The sequence below is a fragment of the Protopterus annectens genome, chromosome 12.part0, assembly GCF_019279795.1.
Source record: "Protopterus annectens isolate FY-2018-M chromosome 12.part0, PAN1.0, whole genome shotgun sequence".
Lineage (NCBI taxonomy): Eukaryota > Metazoa > Chordata > Ceratodontiformes > Protopteridae > Protopterus > Protopterus annectens.
Window position 1 is genome coordinate 1,109,859,860 of NC_056746.1, and position 21,374 is coordinate 1,109,881,233.

Below are 21,374 nucleotides of genomic sequence, written 5' to 3' on the forward strand. Positions count from 1 at the left end.
CCACACAGGGTCTTCAAGGAATGCATTATAATGGGGCTTTGCAAAAGGTAGATAGCTTGAACAAGCTTGCCACATTGGTGCATGAAGAAGTGCCGGTATAATTATATTGACCTGAGGTGACCACATCCTAACTTGTTTAAACAGTGGGAAGCAACAATTAAGTAGAGCTCACCAGTTCTTCCCATTACTACTGTGTTCTATTACCTTATCGGTTTTACATATACGTAGGACGCAATATTTTGTTTTGCAGCAGCATAGAACATGAAATAAACATGCCTAGATGTCTCATAAGGTGGCAGCGACTCTGCCAGAAGTTACATATGTGTGTGTGTGTGTGTGTGTGTGTGTGTGTGTGTGTGTGTGTGTGTGTGTGTGTGTGTGTGTGTGTGTGTGTGTGTGTGTGCGTGTGTGTGTGGCATTTGTCCTAGTCCACTGTACAACTTAGTTTGTGTTGCTATCATTTGTGTATAATCACTTTTCCTCTTGTGTTTTCCATCTGTAGGTCTCAGTTGTGGAGAGTAAGATGAAGCAATGCTCATCTTGATGTGTGCAAACCGATTTCTGGCACTGGGTCACTAGTGGTCTCCAGGGCTGCCTGTCACTATAAGAATGATGATGCTCTTTCTAGAAGTGACCTGAAGGGGTCACTGCAGCCCTCCATGGCCACTACTCAGGACAGTGGGCAAAGGGTCCTCTTCTGAGAGGATCTGCCATGGTGTTTATATATCAGTTCTAGAGGCTGTTGCTTTCTGAAGTGCAAAGGCAACTGGCTGCTTACCTCTGCAATATGGAGCACTTTCTGATACATTTAGTCATCATTAGGTCACCAAATATGATCCAGGCCCATACAATTAGGCAACCAGTTGAATTATGCATAGGCCAGCCCAAAATCTAACCATAGAAGACTCTACTCTTCTCTGTCCCCATCCTGTTGAGCTTTCCCACCCTTATGTGTCACTTCCCGTTCCTTGTACATTTACTATCCTTCTGCATACCACTTGTCCACCAACTGTATGCCTGCTTCCATCCACTGTCCTCCCAACCTTTTATATGTCTGCCACCACTCTCTGTTTGTTTTTAATGTTTGTCTGTTTGCCCGTTACCCTGTTACATGTCCTCAAAATCTACCCATTAAGAACTTACCTTACTACCCCACCTGCACTTCATTTATACACACACACACACATATATATATATATATATATATATATATATATATGTGTGTGTGTGTGTGTGTACTGGTCTCTTTCCCTCAAAAAAAGTACCCTTTCTCCCCTTAAACCTTCATCTTTCAGACCTCTGCTTGCTGTTCTCCCCTATCCTAAATTTCTCTCCACCACATTTCCTCACCATTTCTGTAAGAAATAGGGTTGACACACTGATGTGCAGACCCGCAGAGGTCTGTCTAATGGCAGTAATGCTGCCCTTCTTGTGCCTGATGAACATGAGATGCAGCTTTATGATGCCCCATTGTAAATATGAGGGTGCATTAACTCAGTCATGCTAGCCTGCCTTCCTTGTGACATATATTATGTCAGTTATGCCCCTACTTTAGTGCCACTCCAACACTTCAGCAGTCTAGTGCTACTTCTCTGCTCAGCACTACACTTTTGCAGTACTTTAGTCTGACTGATGGCACTATTCTATGCCGAACATGTCTCATTAGTAATGCAGTTGCACTGCAATGCCATTGAAAAATAGCCCTGCACACAGTTTCATAAATCCTATCCATTAACTCTGCACATTTCCATATTGTGCACTAAACTTTTGTAGTGAGAGTATCATCATGTTGGTCATGTTGTGGCCAGTGTTTATCCCCATTTCTGCTTAGCACACAGGATTAAGGCTTGAGCTATTAATAAACTGTTTCTAGTGATCCAGGGTTTGATTCCATTAATCTCCATTAAGCTATCTTATGACGCTGAGAGTGTGACTAAAACTGATTGTGCTGCCTGAAAACAAATATGAGGATCAGTGCACTATCCCATCCATCCATGAATCCACAACCCTTTTTCTAATTTTTGTACTTGGAGTTGGAGTGTCACATAAACAATGAGTCATCTAAACATAATCTCTCTTATTACCCTCAGGAAAAAGATAATGTTTTAAGTAGCTTATCATTTGCAAAAATTAATCAAGACCAGCAGAACCTTCTTACTACACCGATAACCCAACAAGAAATTTTACAAACAATCAGTAACCTTAATGTTGGTAAATCACCTGGTCCAAATGGTAATATTGCTGAATTTTATAAAACCTTTACCCCAATAATTTTAAAAATGTTATTGCATTTTTAACTACATTAAAGATAATGGTATTAAAAATTTATATTTAAATAACTCTAAAATAATATTTATTCCTAAGGGCAAATGTGATACTAAAGATCCTTTAAACTATAGATTTATTTCTGTTATAAATGTGAATATACAATCTACATTTTTTATTAATATCTCCTTATTAGCAAATAAATTGAAAAGTGTATTACCACAAAATAATTTCACCTAATCAATCTGGCTTTACTTAAAATAGATAAACCTACAGTTATACACTCACAATTGAAACTTTAAAAGCAACATAACAATTCAAGTTTTGTATTAGCACTGGATACTGCTAAAGCCTTTGATAAGCTTAATCTAGACTTTCTTTTCTCTGCTATGTCAAAGTTTAATATACCATAGTCCTTTACTAAATGGGTCAAAATTCTTTATACTAATGCATATACAACATTATACATAAGTAAAGCTTCCTCCTCATCAATAAAAAGTATCAATGGAACAAGACAAGGATGTCCATTATCTCCATATCTATTGAACATATACATAGAACCCCTGTTTCTTTTAATAACACAAAAAACATTTCACCACATTCCCGAAATTTGCAATACTCAAACACCACTAATGGCTTTTACTGATGATTTAAATCTCTATTTTTCTTTGCCTAATACTGGCTCACCTAAAATCCTACAATCTATTGAGACCTTTTCTAAATTATCCAGTTATAAGTAAATATGGTTAAATCTTTTATTTTTTTCATTAACCCAAAATATAATTTGATTAGCTACTTTCCCGATACAAGAATTAAATTAAGTTATTTATTTAAATAACCAGGCATAAATGTTTGTCATAATACTACTCTTTTTTTTTTTACCAGGAGAACTTAATGAAGTTATGGAACACTATACAACATGATATCTTTAAATGGAACAAACTTAATGTATCTCTTTTTTTCAAAGTCACTATTATTAAAATAAATATCCTTCCCAGATTATAATTCCAATTTCACACAAATATTAAAATTAAAATTAAATTCTTTAAAAATATCACTGCTAATCTATCAGAATTTATTTTGTTTCCAAAACTGACCAGGCTCAGTTATCAAAAACTGACACATCCTAAAAGTATTGGTGGCTTAGCCCTGCCAGACTTTAAAATCTATTATGATGTAATAAACTCAAGTAAACTTACAGGAATAGCAGAATTTAATCCACCTCAAGATTAATGAAACCCATTATGGGTGATATTGTGGTCTAGTTTTGTACATAAATCCCACTATAATCCCAGAGCTCTACCTTTTTTAAATAAAGAGAGTCTCAGAACTTTCAAAATACAGAAATTCCTAAAGCATATAATTAAAATTTTTTAAACATTGATGGTTACAATCAACTTAAAAGAACCAATGATGATATTTCATCCAATTCATCTCAATCCTAACATAAAATTAAATAACCTGATGATAAATCTCACAAACTGCCCCTTACTTAAGGATGAAACTGTTTTTGACTTCCTCAATTATAAAAGAAAATCTTACAATTGAAGGCATGAGAGTCACTTAGCTATTTCATTATTCTGTGACAAATTAAAGAACTTGTTTCAAAACTTTTGGATGATCCAAAAATCAGTTAACATAATATAAATGTATGCAAATTGTTATGGTCAGCATTTACCTCCAAAACGAAAATATCAAAAGTAAATGAATTGCATCTATTAAATATCAACATTCTATTGTCTATTTTAAATACTGGAATACATTAAACCCTCCAATTGCACTCAATAAATTATCCACTCAATTCAATCATCACTAAATTATTACCTTTCAGAAAACTTGTGTATACTCAATTAATGATAATAAATAATGTCTATCTGACTTCTGATAGACTCAATACATTTCCCTGCATCATCTCCTAACTGCTCAGCATGTAACCATGAAAAAGTAGATTTACTGCACATTTTTGGAGTTGCAAATACTCCTATAAATGTTGGTACTCCCTTAAAGTCACACTAGGAAAAATTGGATACAAAAAGTCTACCTTATCCTTGGAATTTGCACTATTGTATATACCCCCTCCTGATTTAACACAATCAAATTTATATGTACAAATAGTATTTTTCTCATTGGTTAAACTCAATATTACTCAAATCTGGTTGACAAAATAAAAATGTCATGGGAAGTATTTAAGCAAACTGCAATAAATATATATCGGCACATAAGTTAATATTATCTAACTCTAATAAACAATCCTATTATAAATACTATTGGGAAAATCTTTATAACCACATTTTATAATCAAAATATATATATATATATATATATATATATATATATATATATATATATATATATATATATATATATATATATATATATATATATATACCTTTTCTCTTTTTTATCTCTTTCCCTTTGTCTTACAATATACAAAAAAAAAAAAAAAAAAAACTAAGGGAACTAGCAGTAAATACATTTTTACCAAATTACCCCATATTTATATTGAGTGATCTATTGTTACCAATAGTTTGTCTGGAAATATATAACAGGCATTCAGCCTTTTGTATATTGCTGATGTTATTGCTATTGTTATACTTGTGTGTTTTAACTGGGGGGTTTTTTGTACAATTGGTGAGTATTGCTAAAATGTTTATCTGTTAAATGGAAACAAACAAAAATTTTAAATAAAGATATTGGAAAAAAACAGTGAGTCATCTAGAGCCAATGTAACAAATAATTTAAATAGTAATATTTGATGCATGGAAAAATAACAATATTAACTATTTAATTTTGTTCTTTTAAGCAGGTTCTGAAAATAGAGGATACATTTATAGTAGTTTTGATAATATTATGATTATTATTATTTATGCATTTTTGTTGACTTGGTAAGTGCACTAGACTAGTGATATCTTTTCAGGGAAGACCCGAGATGGCATTTATACTACTAGGGAAAATTTGGACTGGGTATCAGGGAACTTCCCATATAGGTGCCATGGGATCTCTTATATCTACCTGAGCTTACACCAACTCAAGGGGACCTCAGTTTAATGCCTCATTCAAAAGAATAACACCCTCAGGTATGCAGCATCCTCCTAATGCTGTACTGCAATGTCAGCAATCTGATCACCTGCATTTAGAACAAAATCCAGAGCCTTCTGGGCCTCCAGCACCAAAGGTGAGTGTGCTATATGATGCCACACTGACACTTACAAAGCCAATTCATTTAAATATTGTGCACCTCATTTTGTAGGGAAGTTTGTTCTGGTTTTCATTTTGAATGTATTTTGAATAGTAACACAAGTCCTAACAATGTGTGGGCAGGATGCAACTTTATGTGTAATGGAATTGCTTTATTCCATTGGTGCATTTCTTTAATTGTAGTTCACAATGTCATACAATTGAGAATGGAAGTTTTCAAGTGACAGCAGAAGGACAATTTGTGTTAGGAGATGTACTCTATAATTTATAAAATTGCAACTGAATTGCAGGCATAACATAGTTTGTAATTAAGTACAGGGAGCAATATTCAGTTATTGGTATCACATAATCAGTTCAAAAATAACCTCAAAGAACATCTTAAGTTACAATGGCTATGCCCATGTATGGAACCTGACTAACTTATCTATCTCATAACAATCTAGTCCCATACCACCTTAATCCTATTCCCTTACTCAGATTACTAAAATCTCTTGACCTCACAAAGTAACCTGATAATTCTTGATCCAGTTTATTATTTTCACTTAGTATATGCCATATAACTAGTATGTATAACCTGCTGTTTTTTCTATTGTGTTTATATAAAATCTATGTTATTCCTATTTGTAAAATCTATGTTATTCTTATTTTATATCTTGTAATTGTAACATGTATTCTCATTATGTAACATGTATTCTCAACATGTATTGCCATTATGTTGGAGCTTTTCTCCCCGGGCCTCTACTGAAAAAGGATATGTATCCAGCTAGACTAGCCCGGTCAACAAATGTAAAATAAAATAAAATAAAATAAATAAATATTTCTTTTTATACTTAATTACAGAAACATTAGTTTTATGTGTTCATTTAGAATTACAACTTGGCACAGCAAAGAATTTATTTATTATTTATCTGTCTTTGTTGATCTGAAAAGTCCGACTGCACAGAGCCCATTTTCAGCTGAGGCCCTGGTGATAAAAGAATTCAGCAACTTTTTCTTTGCATAATGAAGAACTATGCTTTGTGAAATATGAGTATGTAAAAAATAGGAATAGGCCAGCAGTGAGTTATGTATTAATACACAGACACACACATACTCACATACTCATTCACTCACAAACATATTAGAATCAACAGTCCACATTCCACGTCTTTACAATGTTGGTAGACATTTGAATATCTAAATGAAACCCGTATTAGGATAAGAAGGACATGTATGTTCCTCAAAGAAAGAACCTGAGACAAGAACCAAAATAGAGAACCTGTCAGTATAAAGTCACAATGTTACTAGCTGTGCCATTGTGTCAGCTATAGAGTGTGACTGCTGTGCCTGAGAAACATACTGTTTGTTGTTGTGCTGTGCCTGCTATTTTAGACTAACCGAGTTTAAACTATGTGTGAAGGATGAGAGCAATCTGGAAGGTGCCCCTGAAATCTGTAACAGAATAGGGATGATTTCATTCAGTGGAAAAATTATTGAGATTTCCCCTGTGTATGTGGTTAAAAAGGACTAAAAATAGGCCACTTTTAAATAACTTTGGAAAAATCTTTATGCATTGCTGTAAATAGCCTTAATTTTGTGCATTTACATTGCTCCACACAATTTTTGCAAGAAAACATTTTTTTCTTCATCCTTGTAAATTAATCTCAACTTAACACTGAAGTTCCAGAGACTCTTATTACTGAAAGCACAACAAACTACTAAATTCGTGGCTGCAATGGGCATTGGTAGAGTTTTAGTACAAACTGAGTTTTCAAACTACCTAAAAGAAAGTGTTTTATTTGAGTTGCTCTTCCCACCCCAAAAAGGAATGTAAGCTTTCCTAATTAAAATAGTATCTCTGCACGTTTTAATTAATGATGGTTAAACTGATCTAAAATATTGGTGTCAACAAACTTGTGTGAAAAACTAACAACAGTATGAAAGAATAATTAAATTTAAGTAATCTGGAACCCTGAGATGATAAAATAAAAAGACTTTTAAAAACATGTGTGGTCATATGGAGTTTTTCTCTGGCAAAGGGAATCCAAGTGACAGTGAGAAATTGTTGGTGAAAATTTTCTCTAAAGCTTAAAAACTTGTGTATACTCCAACTGTAGCTGCTGTGTTCTATTTAAAATAAAGAAAAACATTTGGAGGTGTTAATGAATTTTACTGCATCCCTTCTAGAAAGAAGTGCAACAGCTGAACAACACCTAATCAACCTCCATGCAAAAGATATCCACTATAATAAACCAATGATTACTAAGAATAAGAAAATGACATATTTGAAAATAACTCAGAGCAGAAAATGATGTGGAATCTTATTTGGTAGAATATGAGACATATGAAACTAGAGAAAACTGGCTTCAAGCTTAGTGGGTCAAGGTGCTCATCTCAGTTTTGACCAGAGGCTTAGTCAAAGTTTTTTGAACTTTAAGGATGATGATACACTTAAACTATCAGAAACTGAAAAGGAAATTCTGGCTAGGCCTGGGGATTTGCCTAAGGCACAGTCACATACAATTTCACAAATCTGGATAGAAAAGTGAAATCAGAGATGAATGATTTAATGCATATTTGAAATTGTGCCTAGAACCTCATGTGAATAATGCAATTAAAATTCTAGAAATCATGGTGCACATAAACTTAAAAGGATATTCCCTAGCAACTTAAGAATAGGTTTTCCAGAATGACCTCATGTCTTCTGAATTGTTAGCCATTTTAGCAGAATGTCTGTTGCTAATTGAAATTGCAAACTCCACGTCAATCTTGCATGCACCAAGGGCTAATAACAAATCTTCACTTCAGTAAGCTTCTTTGCCTACAAACAAGAAAAAAAAACAGCAAAATTCAGTTGTAATGTTGTAGGAATACCTTACAGTTAATATTATGTGTGAATGCTGTTAATATTAACCACCAGGATGTACTTGAAAGCATGCCAATGCAATGTGATAATGCTGACATTTTAACTGTAGAGTCTGCTTTATTAACTGTGATGTTAATAAACTTGGTAAATATGCTATAGTGTGAAAGGAAAGTAAATGTAATGGATGTTCAGCTCCAGTAGTATGAGTACGTTAGTAAGTCAGCAATATGTTTGTAAGCATATAACAACCAGAAAACATAAAACTGAAGTAATATGTTTGCACACAGACAAAATGGAGTACCCCATAAAAGGTAACAATACAAATCCTTTTAGCAAAGTGTCATATCCATTCTGTCTACTGCCTAACTTAACAATGATGGGATAATTGGCCAAGACATCCCTCAGTTCAAAGAGCTATAGAAGACATGATAGGTGTGTGTGTGTGTGTGTGTGTGTGTGTGTGTGTGTGTGTGTGTGTGTGTGTGTGTGTGTGTGTGTGTGTGTGTGTGTGTGTGCGTGCATGTGGGGGTAAATAAAAAGTTGTAAGGCTAGAAAACACAAAATGAACTAAAAGTTGCCTCTGGGCGGAAGAGTTAGATAAGCTTGATATTTTACCAAAAAAAATGAAAAACTCCAGAAGTTAATGTAATAAATGAGGTCAGTCTGGAGGTGGGCAAAGAAGGCCTATATTTCAGAATATGCTAAGGGATATAGGTATGTGTTTAAGAAGGAGATAGTCTTATACTGAAGGAAAATGGAAAGGGGAACTTGAACAGACTCCTAAACTTTTCATTGCTCCATTTAAGCAGAAAGCCAGTAAGAAACAGAAGCAGGTCTCTAAATAAAGAAAGTAAGATAAACAATGAAGTAGAGAAATTGAAACTAGCACTATCCCTGAAAGAAGAAAATTATTTTTGAGAGCTACCACGTGAAAGAGAAAGTGCGTATCTGCATTTTTAGGCGAGACCATGGTTTCCATTTAATGTCAGAATACTGATGAAGATAATGCTAACTTTGCTAACCTACAGATATCAATTTTAAGAATGCTCAGTGGGACAATACATTGAGTAGAGTGAGAGAGAATATAGTAGGACTAGATGGGAAAACAGAAGAATATAACATCCACATTTCATAATCATACTTTAAACTAGCTAAAGATGAAGAACACATGCTAAGCCATTTGTTATTTCCAAGGCAACATATTATTTCCAAGGCCTTTTAGAACTCCCATAATGAAGTTAGGAAACAGACACATTTAGGGTAATCATTTAGGAATGATAAGTCAACCCAGGGTTTAAGAACCCTTTCATACACTTACCTGTCACTGAAATCCCATTTGAAACCAGAACAATGGGTATTGTAAGTTCACTACTAAAACTGGTTTAAGAGCCATCAACAAATCCTGGCAATATGATTATGCGATAAAATGTCCTGAGGTAGTAACTCCTATGAAGACAATGCAAAGTCCAAAGAGAAAAAGTGAGCGCCGCTTATTTCTGAAGCAAGATTTTCCTAAGAATTTTATTGGCGATGACACCCAATTCATGTCCATAGCAATGCATGAAATTTGTCAATTTTTTAAAGTGAAACAGATAAGGGCGTGTATGTGTGCATGTGTGTGTACCACCCTCAGACAGATGAGCTAGTTGAAAGCTTTAATAAAAATGTTAAAGTCCATAGAACTTAATGGGAGAACCAGCTGCTTCTATATCTTGTCTTATCTGTAAGGGGAATGCCCAAGGCATCAACTGAATTCATACCATTTAAAATGTTATATGTTAGATATCCCAAATCTTACTTTGTATGGCAAAAAAAAAGAACGGGAGGAGGAAAATGCCCATTTAAGAGTGTGGCAGAGCACTCCACAATCCTGGAGAAAAGGTTAAGAACTACAATGTTTAGAGTAAGAAAAACATATGGAGAGAGCAGATACAACACAGATGAGATCCTATAACTAAAATCCTCATCTCAGAGAATTCAAACCAGAAGATAAAGTGTTTGTGTTAGTATGTGGTGCTGAAAACTGTTAACTGCAAAATGGCAATGACTTTTCAAAATTGTAGATGGGTGACCATTGCTCTACACCTGAAATCAATTCCTCTCTGGTCAGATCTGACCACAAACTTATCACCATGGACATCCACATCCCACCCACACCTTCATTAAAAAAAACCACCATAAGAAACTTCTCCAAAGCCAACTTTGTGCTTCTAAAAACTGAGGTGGTAAATTTCACAATGCCCATGCAAATGGAAAATAGGTGTACGGCTGCTGAATCATACACCAATGCACTGTATGAGCACATACACAAGTGCATGGAAGGAGCCATACCTAATAGAACCAAGATGCTCTCCTCCAAAAAAAGAAAGCCAATCTGGTGGTCCTTTACCATAAACAAACTCTACAACAGAAGAAAAAAAACTGTTGCAGAAAAGAGTGAAATCCCAAGACTGGAAAAACTCCCTTGTTAGCCTCAGTAAAAAACTGAGATCCCTTATCAAATCATCTAAGGCCTGTTATGAAAACAAGGTTTCTGCAGATTCTAAAGACACCCACAAGGCATTCTATAGCTATGTCAAGAAATACCTAAGAGGATCTTAGGCCTTAGACATGTGCCCTACACTGACAGACTCAAAAATCTCCAGCTATACTGGGTCTCATAGTGCCATATATCTCATTTCCTCTCTGCTTTCATTGGCTTGTGTGAGTATGCACAAAATTATCATTTTGTGAAATCACTCCCCTTCAACTATTTAAATGTATTGGCCATCCTACTGTGTTCCATAGAACCAGAATACAAAAGTGATCACCCCCTTTCAATCTGTCTTGCTGTTTTAAAAATAGTGATTCTCCACTAAAACCTAACTTTTTAGACAGGTAAAACTTAAGTTACCTACTTTCACATCTAACTCCTCTAGTCCACACTGCAGTGTTTAGGATGAACCATTTTTTTTTCATCTTACCTTTAAGCATCCCTGTGACTAGCACTTGCTCTAATACCTGCTGGAAAGCACTAGGAAGCCATAAACTGATACAAGCACTCAACTCTCCTTATTAATAAGGAGAAATTAATCATAGGCACTAAACAGCCTATAATTGCAAAGTACCTTGCTAAGGGAAGGGAAAACAGCTCCTGTACTTTAAAAAAAAAGTACCAAACCAGGCATGTCCAAGGGTCAGCTTTTGGTGATTTCACCTGTCCACCTGGTGAATCTGGGTATACTGGGGAAATGCAGCAATTGCCTCAAGTACACAGACAACCCTCTCCTCCTACCACCCAACACTACAACCTGTGAGAGATGCACTTACATAGCCAAACTGGAAGCAAAGCTCTCTCCACCCAAGGTTGTGCTAGACAGTCAAAAGGAGAAGGTTAACACCCGCACTACACCTCAAGCAACACATAGCCCATCTAAACTCACACCACCAACATCCACTGATAGCAACACTAAATCCACATATGCGGAGGCCCTTAACTGTAACCTGCCCAAGCAACAAGGACCTCCGAAGCTGAAATGCAAACACCAACCACAACCAAAGTGTCACATAGCTCACAAAACCAGTGTGCCACCCAGCAACAGCCCCTATGGCAAGACAACGTACCTAACACTTTAGTCATAGGTGACTCTATAGTCGGGCACACTGATGTCCCACCCACCAGGCTGAACAAGGAGAAAATTACAGTCAGCTGCCTGGCAGGTGCCAGGATCCGCCACATAATGCATGTACTCAAGTCACTCCACAAGTACAAATATGACTCTGTCATTGTCCATGTTGGAGTGAATGAGTTGAGACGTACCTCCCTGGACTACATGAAAAGAGACATAGAACAGCTCTCAGATCATGTGGCCCAGGCAGGCATGACCCTAGCCCTGAGTAGCATCCTGCCTTTGCCCAGAATGTTACCACAATATAAAGACAAAATTATTGACTTCAACAATTGGATAAGCTTTTGGTGTCATTCAAAGGGGGTCCAGTATCTTGTCTGCTTGAGATGACATGATCGACAGACCACAATGCTTTGCCACAGATAGTCTGCACCTGTCGCCCCTGGGATTCGGGTTACTGGCTAAGGCTCTTGCCACCCCTATAGTGCCTTTTTTAGGCAAAGTTCAAAGGACAAAACCACCTCTGTAACAGGTACAAGCATGCAAAATCTGAAAGTAATGCTACTCAATGATAGAAGTCTAAACCTCAAAATGCACACTCTTGAGGCACTCCTAAAAATGGAGAACATCGATATCTGTGCAGTAACTGAGATCTGGTTCAAGGCTCCAGAGAGTACCCCTGCAATACCAGGCTACAACTCTTACCACACTTTTTGGCCATCAAACCAGGATCAAAACACTAAAGGTGTGTCCATATTCACCAAGGATATTCATACCACCAGGCTAGTTGCCCAACACAATCCATCTGAAATTCTCCAGGTGCAACTAACACTAGGTAAGACTGCAATCCAAATTGTAGCTTGCTACAGATCCCCCACCATGCCCCATGATTTTCACTACACCTTTTTAAACATACTGGAAAATATTAAGATACAACCAAACACCCTAATACTGGGTGATTTCAACTATCCTGCCATTAACTAGGAAAACTACTCATGTACCAACACCTTTGCCCAACGATTCTTGGAATTCATAAATTCCAACGCCCTGGATCAACTAATCCATAGTCCCACCAGGGGCTCCAATATCCTAGACCTGGTCATTACCAACATGAGAAATCGATGCTCCACACCTATGGTCACCCACTCGTTGGTCAGGTCAGACCATAAGCTAATCACCCTTAAAATCGACATCCCACTCCCACTCCCCAGTAAGGAAACCTCCATAAAAAACTTCTCCAAAGCCAACTTCATGCTACTCAAGTCAGAAGTGACAAACTTCATGACACCCATGCAGACGGGAACTGAAAGTTCGACTGCTGAGTCCTACACTAAGGCACTGTACGAGCACATCCACTCATGCATGAATCGTGCCATCTCAAATAGAACCAAGATGCACTCCTCCAAAAAAAGGAAGCCAATCTGGTGGTCTGCTGCCATAAACAAACTTTACAACAAAGGGAAGAAACTGCTGCAGAAAAGAGGAAAATCCCACAATGCAAAAAATTTCCTTACCAGCCTCAGTAAGAAGCTGAGATCCCTCGTAAAATCCTCCAAAGCTAGTTAAGAAAATAAAATTGCCATGTCAGTCGCCCTGCTAGACAGGGGTCCGGGGAAGTAAATAGTGTGGGAAGAAATAGCCAGGGAATTGTTATGGCTAGGCTTGTATAGGCCCTAGGGCCAATAGCCTAGTACCAACCTATGAACCTATATGAATCTCTCAGTATGTCAGTGGAATCATATTTCTTGACATTCAAGCTAAAAATGACACTAAATATTAAAACTGTTTTAAATTTCCTGACACCTCATGGCTTATGACAATAAGAAGAATGAATGAAAGCCCAACTACAAATATTTTGCCAAGTAAGATTTTCTTAGTTTAAAAAACTTCAAATGTGATGGTCAGTGCATTGTAAAAGGAGGGGAAAAGTCTTAATTATTGATAAACATCTTATAAACCTAGCAGTGCAGTGAAGAAGCTAACATGGGAAGCCATCTAAGGGGAAAAACAGCCAAGGCATAGCTCTCTCTCTTTATATATATATATAAAGGTAGTTGTTGGGAGCAGAATGAGGTTGCACCAGCATCACTGATCTCCTCACCAGGTGTATATATACACATACATATACATACATATACATATGTATATATATATACATATGTATATATATATATATATATATATATATATATATATATATATATATACATATATATATATTTATTTTTTTTTTGTGACACAACATGGTCCATTTTTGCAGTGAAGAAAATAAACTTAGGGAAGAGAAAAATGCATTGTTTAGGTTGTAGTTGCCCTTAAAATGCTCTTTTTCAGCTGGGATTGCAAAGGTTTTTTTTTTTTCTTCAGTGCTATTAAATGAAAATGCCACCTTGCAGTATAGTTAACCTTTTTCTCAAGAGCTGCTTTTTCTTCCTGTAATATCACTTTGATATTATTTAGTGCCAAATAATCCTTCATCATTTCCTACTCAAATCTTGCTTTGTTTCATAAAGGAATTTGTCCCTGCTGACTAGAAATTCTATACTTTTCACTACTAGTCACCATCTACAATTCTGAATTTTGATACTGTGTCTTGCTGAGATCAATAGAATACTATATACAACTAAACTGAAACTTTTAGAAGAGGTAGTTGTTGGGAGCAGAATGAGGTTGCACCAGCATCACTGATCTCCTCACCAGCCCAGGTCAAGTGTTGAGTTGATCCTGGAGGAGGCTAAGGCAGGTTAGGCAGACCTGGTAAAGAAGGAGAAGACCTGGAGATGCTTCTGTCTAACTGTGGATGGGACAAAATGAAGCTGCTGTGTGTCCCATATTTAGGTGCTAAGACAGAGAATGCATGGTTACTGCAAGTTTAGTTTTTGGAGTTAGTAGCCTGGGTCTTGAGTGAGAGATACCCTGAGATTATATGTTGGAGTTTTGGTGAAAGGTTTATGAGTAAGAGGGGATGCTGTCTCAGGAGAAAGTGCTTTGTGAATTAGTGATCGTAGTAGGAGGTTGGCTCTCAAATGTACTGGGAGCTGTTTAGCTTTGGTGATAGTTAGGCAGTGGTTCTCATTATTGGGGGAGTTAGCAATAAACTGACAGATTTTATTGGAGATGGTTTGTAAGATGGGGCATTTTTCTTTGAGGCTGCAGTTGTAATGGAAAGTCCATATTTGAGTTGAGACAAGAATGTTTCTTTGCCTGTGACAGCTTTAGCTGGCTTGGACAGAAGAAGTGATAGCTTCTTTACTCAGAAAAGTAGTGTGTTGATCTTTTTGTGTATGTTTTGAATGTGTAGTTAAAAGTTAAGACATTGTCTTGTCAAATGCCAACATAGTTGAAGAATGTGGTTGCTGCTAAGGTGGTACTGTTAACATATTTAATATGAAGGAAGCTGGGGACTTTGGCTATTTTTAGTTGGTTCTAAATAACATTGCTTTTGTTTTTGAGGGACTGAATATAGGTTTCTGGCCTATTAGCCACTGGTTGATGGTTTGGAGGTCATGCTGGAAATGTGTTTGTATACTAGAGAGGGATTTGTTTGACCTGTAGATGACCATGTCATCCGCATAAAGAATAAGAGGCATCTGAGAATGATCAGCTGGGAGTTTGTTGATATAGAAAATAGCAGAGGGAATAAAGTGAAACCCTGGGGGGATTCCTTTCATAAGTGGAGCTGTTTGAGAGGTAGTGGTACCTACTTTCATCTTGAAGGATCTATTGGTGATGAAATCTCCAAACCAAGGTTTTAGATTGTCACTAATGAAACAGTACTTCACTTTCACATATAATCTCAAACACAATGTCTATCACTGCAACTTAATGGAGGGAAAACATTATTTGTGGCTTTTATGTTATGTCATATTAAATGGACCAAAACTCCTTTATGGGAGGAGAAGGAGGAAGAAGAGACTAAAAGCAAAATAATGTAAATATGGTAGTTTCTATGACTACCATTCAAGGGTGTAAGAAATTAAAATATAATTAGAAGTACTTATTCTGATGTATTAGCAGTACACAAAGTAGCAAGATACAATGACAATAAATATTGTTTTAGCTCATGGTGGAGTTCTTCTTTAACTTATAATCAGTGAGAGTCAAACACACTTCAACAGGGCTATATCATGATTAATTGTAAAGCTTTTTCATGAATATGTGCTAGTAATATGTTTAAATAGACTCAAAGTATTTTGAGAGAAAGTGACTAGATTAGTTATAAGAAAGATTAGACAGACAAAAGAGTTAGAATTATTTTATACTTTTTCTTGATTTTTTCAGGCTTAAAGAGGACAAGAATAATATTACAACAGTATCCTCACTATAATATGTAATAGTTTATCACAATATTGATCCATTCTGCTCCTTCTTGTATAACATAAGCATATCAACTTTTAATAACCATCTCACTCCACTAACAACTGGACCACACTACTACAACAAATTATTTATAGAGGTTTGGTAAGCAATCAAAATTGCATATTAACTGCTTTAAAATATTTTCATAAAACCATTGATGTTTTGTTCTTTAGGTATTGAAGAGGCACTAATTAATAATCTAGTCAAAGGGTGCAAGAATCCAAACAAGTATCCTGCTTCCTCCAACAGAAGGCCTATGTCACTTAACAGAAACATTTGCTGATGAGGCCAAAGTCTCATCATAAAGTTTCGGATGATACCAAGTTTTGATCGTGGCCAAGAACACTTACCTCCAAAGAAACGAGAGTTTGCCATCCACAGTGTATCCCATGACAAGGAATCATGTAAGAAACCTGCTTGTAACAGAGCCTCTGATGGGGACTTCCTTAGGCCTGAACTACCAGTTAGCAACAGGAATAAAAAAAAATCTAGACTTCAAAGTGATGAGGAAATAACATGGGAGCACCTATCACTGCTTAGCAATTCATCAGCATTTAAGAAAAAAACACAACATTATTCCCAGACTGAAGACACATATTATTTAACCGAATCAGAACCTCATTTTCAACAGCACTATAGTAGGCCTCTGTCAGCTTTTCATTCCACAGGGATACAAGAAAACTACAGGCACACTGGATCTATGCTATCCTTCAAAACACAACCAGTTTATGACAATGGGCAGCCATGCTCTTCTCCTTCAAGGATCCATTATAGTGGTATAGCTCATAAACAACTCAGAGAACTTTTGGAACTCTCCAAAATTCAAAGGCCTTATTCTTACAGTGACAAAGAAATAAAATGTCCAGGATCAGTCTCAAAAACACCACCAGCTACTAAAAGCCACCTATCTGGTGGTGTTACATTGATGCCATGTCGATATCCAGGAAGAAATAAAATCTACAATGAAGATATGCAGTGGGATCCTGGCATGGTCAACTCAAAGCAGCACAACAGAAGCTCAACCCTCTTACAACCAAGAACATCAACTCCACTGTTTTCTGACAGGAATTCATCCTCTCCAACCAGATTTTTGTTTTACGGGAGACACTATTTTCCCAAAGATAATGAGGAAGTGTCTCCATATTGTACTTATGAGCATCAAAGGTTACACAGTAAGGCAAAATTGGAAGCCAGAAATGGTTTGTCCAGTGAAGCCAGTAGTCTTGATGATTGCAGATTTAACAGAAGTAAACCAAATATTACCAATGATCATGTGAGTGCATTGTGTATTACCCCCAGTGCTGCCCAAAACTCCATAAGTGATTGCAAAATAACAGTTGACAACTTGTCACATACTAAAAGAGATGACGCTCAGCATTTTGAGAGACATAACTCATTCCTGGCAGAAAAACTTACAGAACACTCCAAAACACATACAAAAAAATCTGAGCATGCACAACAAATCATGAATAGAGTAGCACATGTCTACTATGGAATAGACGTAAACTTATTAGGCACAGCCATCAAGCCATCCCCAATGGACTGTTCTCTTTGTAACCTATACCAAAATGATTCTTCTGTACCAGAGAAGCAAGTTCAGGGAATTCCAGCAGTTCATTCATGTTCTCCTGTGAAAAAAGACTTTAGTAAAGAAATTCAGACATCTGCACTTTCAGCACTTTCACATTCCACCTTTAGCTCTTGTTCTTCCATGCCAGTTTCAGAGATGGCTGCGAACAGCAGTGCTTGTAGAACAACTGTTTGCCATCCTTCACCCAGTGTTGTTCACTCTATGATGTCCCCTACTGCACCAACTTTACCTCACTTTATGAAAGGTTCTATGATTCAACTAGTAAATGGGAAGCTGAAGAAAGTTGAAGACCTCAATTCTGAGGACTTTAAGGGTTGCTCTGATGAAAGCCCAAATCTAAGATTAAGCAATTGTAAAATACAGTCAATCTGCCAAAGCAAGAATCCTGGATTCAACTCCCTAACTACCTTCCTTACTGATCAGAAAACTCAGGTTTGTAATGTCTATAAATGTTGTTGCCCTACTTCTATGAAGTGTTTAGTGATACTGAGTTAGGTTGCTAGAAGAGAGGTGAATGAAGTAGGTGGGTGAGAGCTTTTTGTGTTGGGGCATATTTATTTATTTTTTTTGCTGATGTTTGTTAAACCGGGTGTCCAGCTTAAATCTCTCAAAAATCTCATTCCTTCAAACAGAAAATTAGACAATTAATAACCCACAACCACAAAAAATATTTTTTTGTGCTGCAGTTCTTTAATGTGTGAGACACGAAAGCTGGATAACCATGCAGAATAGATGGATCCAAGCAGTCATTTGCCTGCTGTCTCATTTCAGAGGGAGAGGGCTGCCACCCCAGTGCTGCCCTGTGGTGATGGCTGGAGAATGTGCTCCTGCAGACCAAGCAATGACTTTGTAGCAAGTGCTCCATAAAGATGTATACATGAGTGCATGCATACTTGGCTCTTCTCACTGATTGTGTACATTGATACTTATATGAGAGTGGCAGGTTTAAATAACCTCCCCACCAGCAATGACCATCCACTGCCCCAGCTTCCTGCCATATTCTAAGATAAAGACAACGGACTGAAAATAGCAATATTCCTATAACCTACATCCTGAATGATGTGGGCTCCATTAACAAAGAACTATGTAGTTCATTGTCCTGAGGACAATCAGAGGACATACTGAAACACTCATGGCCCAAGTGTGACCAATGGCCCAAGTCAGGGATGCAAACTCCTCCATGTCTGCCTGAGTGATGGCCCCCTTGGATTGGTTGTCATTTGGTGCAGGTAGGATCCCCTAAACTGAGGACAAATTGTATTGGCATATGTGCCAGCAGGCGCAGAAGGGAAAGTATATAGAAAAAATGTGCCATCATAGCTCTCCTATAAAAATGCATATAGGCTCAGTGGGGTCCAACTTATCAGCACAATAAAATGCTCCAAATATGGGCATAGCAATGCTTCTCACACTGAGGTGATGACTACAGCATCTTTGCAGTGCATTAGCTACCCACCACAGCATCACGGTTGTCTTCAGCACTGCCCTTTCACATTCAATGAATAACAAGATGGATATAATGTAAAAAAGTCAATACTGCAGCATATGTGCGTAGTTTTACCTTTTATTTATTACAGAATCATATAGCAGTACCTTAGCAGTATATCTGGCTTTTATATGATCAAAGCTGCCCAGCAAAACCACTAGTTGTAAAATCTAAACCATCTCATTTCAAATATACTAATCAATATTTTAAAATCATTTTGATGTCAATGCCTTCAGGTAACAAAGTCTAATACTTTACTTTAAGTTCTCCCTCTCTCTCCCTCTCTCTCTCTGGTTACCGTTACTCTAAATATCTTTTTATTGCATTTTGTGGTCCATCTAGAAAATGAAAACATCCTAAAATTCACCTTTGCAAACAAACAAATAATAGATCAGTTATACAAGTATATTTGTGGTATTATTTGAGCAAGAAAATATGTTTTTTAATTTTTTTTTAGGTGAATGTATTATAAACATGATATTTGTATAATTCATTATTTTCCAGTTGCTTTGCCCCCAAACTACAAATTCATCCTTCTCTATTACACTTCACGTTAAATACTATGTCATTAGCTGACACTGACACCATTGTACCACCTCATCTCCTGAATGAAAAAGCTTTTTGCCACCATCTAGATCTCATTCCGCTCCACATCACTAAATGTTTTTGTTTAGTAGCACATCAGTTCCATCAGCTTATTCACAAGCTAAAATAACTTATTTCTCATCTACTAATGCTTAAGAAAATTTTCTGCTTTCATTATCCCCTTCCAGATCTTTTAATTCTTTAATGTCATTCCATCCTTTAGAGCATTCCTGTGTGTGCCCTTGCTAAGTTAGATAAACTAGAGTTTAAACAAGGGTTTATTTGCTATTGTAGGACTAAATCTGAAGTAAGCCTGATATAGCTTGTACTGTCCAAGCCATATACTGAACATTTAATGGCTTAGAAAAAAATATACTAATATGAGCCATAGGTGACTTTCTTTCCACTGCTGCAGTCATTTCCTCATAAATTATTCACATGTTGCCATAATCTGATAGGCTCTATGAATGGTGGGAGTTTTTTATGAATGAATATTTGCTACAATGTAGATCATGTGGCTTAGAAATTGTTCTGATTTGTTGCCTTATGGTTTAAATGATTGTTTATTATAAACCTGTTTATAATCATCTGAAGAAGTTGTAGCTGCAAAAATGCTTGTCTTCTATTTTTGTTTTTGATTAAAGTACTAGTTTGCTGCCGTGGTGATCATATTTGTTTTGTGCTTCTGATAGGCTCTATTGCCAGCAGATATTTTATTGTACCTCAACTGCATTTTGCCAAAACAAAATTAGTTTATTGAGCAATACAAAGACTAGATACTTCCCCATCTCAACAGTCATTTGATTATGCAGCATATTACATTTGGAAAAAAATGGCCTGGATCCATGACACAAAGTGATGCAGCCCTTATAACAGTCCAGGCAACTGAGATTTAATTAGTGGCCCTAGCTCTGGAGGAGACACGCAAGGAGGTGGAGGAATGAAGGGCTGTAACCTGCTTTCCTCTCCTGGGAGTTGTTGAGGGTTACACACATGCAGGAGCACATAGAGTCAGTTCAGTTTTGCTGTTGGCAACACGAGAAAATAACTCTAGTACTTTCCATGGATAGGCAGAGCTGTCTGGAAGGAATACCTTATGCGGAAGGCATGGGACTATCCCCACTGTCAGCACACTATCTGCTCACTGAAAGTGAATCAAGAGATTACAAGGAGTCTTTACTTAGATCATTTGGATGTCAGCAGCAGAAAGGATGAGATTAAGAAGCTGGGAAAGCAGCAGCCTGACTTTTTAATCTAACAGGAGCTATCTTGATGCGTGAAGCAAGAAAATGATATGGATAGTTCTGTTTTGGTGGCAAGGAGTACTGTCACCCCTCATAATTGACACAGATGAAGCAAATCATGCAGAAATAAAAGAATATTGATTGCAAACTGGATATGTATGTCAAAACTTCAGAACAGTGTTTAAATAGGTGG

At 36.7% G+C, this 21,374-nt stretch overlaps 1 protein-coding gene across 1 annotated transcript in view; it reads left to right on the forward strand.

Annotated features, from left to right (window-relative positions):
* Positions 1–18,090: 18,090 nt before the first annotated feature.
* The window catches only part of LOC122817006 (ataxin-1-like), a 53,411-nt gene continuing 50,127 nt past the window's right edge, over positions 18,091–21,374 (forward strand). Inside the window, exon 1 of the mRNA XM_044090117.1 lies at positions 18,091–18,298. Within this exon, the coding sequence (XP_043946052.1) occupies positions 18,104–18,298 (195 nt within the window). The 5' untranslated portion in view covers positions 18,091–18,103. The remainder of the gene's footprint in view (positions 18,299–21,374) is intronic.